The sequence below is a fragment of the Euphorbia lathyris genome, chromosome 5 (assembly GCF_963576675.1).
Source record: "Euphorbia lathyris chromosome 5, ddEupLath1.1, whole genome shotgun sequence".
In the NCBI taxonomy this organism is placed as follows: domain Eukaryota; kingdom Viridiplantae; phylum Streptophyta; class Magnoliopsida; order Malpighiales; family Euphorbiaceae; genus Euphorbia; species Euphorbia lathyris.
In genome coordinates, this window is record NC_088914.1 from 4876220 (window position 1) to 4878361 (window position 2142).

The window sequence follows — 2142 nt, forward strand, 5'->3', positions numbered from 1 at the left end:
TTAAGTTTTGGTAAAACTAATTTTTTAGTCCCTCTATCCATAAATTTTATATAAATAACAAAAAAAATTTCTACCATTAATTAATTTATATAGATATTTTTTAATTAAGTTTTATATAAATTTTTATTATATTAATGCAAGTACGAAAAGCAATATTAATAATAATATTATATTACTATTTAGTGTATTTTTAATTAAAAATTTAATAAAATATATAATGTTATTATATTTTAATTTGAATGATAGTTAATTTATTTTTCATATAATATTTTATTTTACACGGCGTTTGTAATTTATGTACCATTAAAAATATAATATATATATATATTAAATAATATATTATTTTAATAAATCATTATAAATAAAATGATAAATTTATATAACAAATGCCATATTAAATAGATATTACAGTAAAACCTCTATATAGGAATACTCTATATTAGAATAACCTTCCAATTGTTATATAAAAGTTTGGTCTCAAGTGCTGAGAGTCTTTGTTATACCAACCTCTATATAGGAATAACCTCCCAATTGTTATACAAATAGTCCGGTCCCAAGTGTATTATAAATACTAAATTATTATAAAATTATTTATTTATTTTTAAATAAAAAAACTAAATAATATTAGTATAATTTTATTATGAATTTTAATTTTCATTCTCGTATTAATATACTAAACAAAACTTAATGAAAACATATATGAAAATTAATTAATGAAAATTAATTAATGATAGATATCATTTTGTATTAAATTTATAGATGGAGAATTAAATAATTAGTTTTGTCAAAATCATGAACATTATAGTGTATTTCTAAAAATAAAATAAGTAATGTAATATGCACAAACTCATGACTAATAAATTATTTATTTTAGAGATTATCGAATATCCTGATTATTATTTTATTTAAACTTATACTATATGATAATAAAATTTATATTGGATTATAATTTATGGTGATATTGATATAAAAAGTAATCCAAATCTATGGAAAGAAAAACACTATATATACAAAAGAAAAACATTAAATTACTCCTTGAAGTAAAATTTCCATTACACAAGTTAGAACTCATAATTAATCAGCTCAACTAATTAATTAACTAACACTTACCTAAATACATAATCACTAACTAATCAATTTCTAATTTCTCTCTTATCCCTTAATTTCCTTTTCTCAAATTAAAAAAAAAAAACCTATAAGCAAAAAAAAAGAAAAAAAAAAAAATCCCACGCTACCCTCATTAAAGCCAAAGAGCACCAGCATCCTTAAGAAGAGGAACAAGAGAACCATTAATATGAGAACCCATAACTCTATCCATACCCCCAATTAATTTCCCTCCAATAAAAACAACCGGAACCGGCCCCGAATAACTCCCAACAAGTCTCATTAAAACCCGCTCCATTTCACCCCCTTTCGGATCCTGATCCAGCTCGTAAACCGTCGGGTTAACCCCCATTCCACAAAACAACCTCTTCACCGCATGACACATACAACAACTACTTAAACTAAATATCACCACAGCACTCTCCGAAGCTAACTTTATCACTCGCTCTAACGGGTCGGTTCCTGACCGGATCATTACCGGTGACATGTAGTATGTTCTCCCTCCTCCCCATGATGATTCTGATGCCTGGAATTGCATTTTCAGTAAGTGTGAAATTGAGTGAAATTGAGTGAAATTGTGTGAAATTGAGTGAAATTGGGTCTGAAATTGGGTGAAATGGGGTGAAATTTGGGGGTTATATAGGGGAAGTTGGGGGTGGGGGAGGGGTAAAAGGGTAATTGTGGAGGGGTTTGTCTGTTGTTGTCGAGGGGCGTGGAGGGGAGGAAGAAGGTTTGGTTGGGTTGGGGGTTTAGCTTTAAAAGGATTAACTGTTGTCTTGTCTGTATATTTGAAGACATCATGTGTTTTTTTTTTTTTACTTAGTGTCAGATTTAGAAGGCGGCTATGTGTTATTTGTCTGTTTTAGAGAGAGAAAGAAGAGTGAGAGAGGTAGTGTTTTTTAAGTAAAAAAAAAAAAAAAAAAACTCTAGGTCAAAAGGTCCTAAATTAAAACAGTGAAAATCAATTTTTTTTTTTTATCTTAAAAAAGTTTAGGTAAGGTAGGTCTACCCACTCCCAAGGTCAGGGCAAATCACAGA

The 2142-nt window shown here is 27.8% G+C and overlaps 1 protein-coding gene across 1 annotated transcript; it reads right to left on the minus strand.

Annotated features, from left to right (window-relative positions):
* Nucleotides 1–1119: 1119 nt before the first annotated feature.
* On the minus strand, nucleotides 1120–1694 carry LOC136230781 (glutaredoxin-C5-like). The gene has a single exon (XM_066019963.1). It carries the CDS (start codon nucleotides 1640–1642, stop codon nucleotides 1241–1243), a length of 402 nt encoding a protein of 133 aa, XP_065876035.1. The 5' UTR covers nucleotides 1643–1694; the 3' UTR covers nucleotides 1120–1240.
* Nucleotides 1695–2142: the final 448 nt, after the last annotated feature.

Bases quoted from the DNA above. Each gene is read 5' to 3' on its own strand.
- LOC136230781 (XM_066019963.1), bottom strand. From the start codon at position 1,642: ATGCAATTCCAGGCATCAGAATCATCATGGGGAGGAGGGAGAACATAC.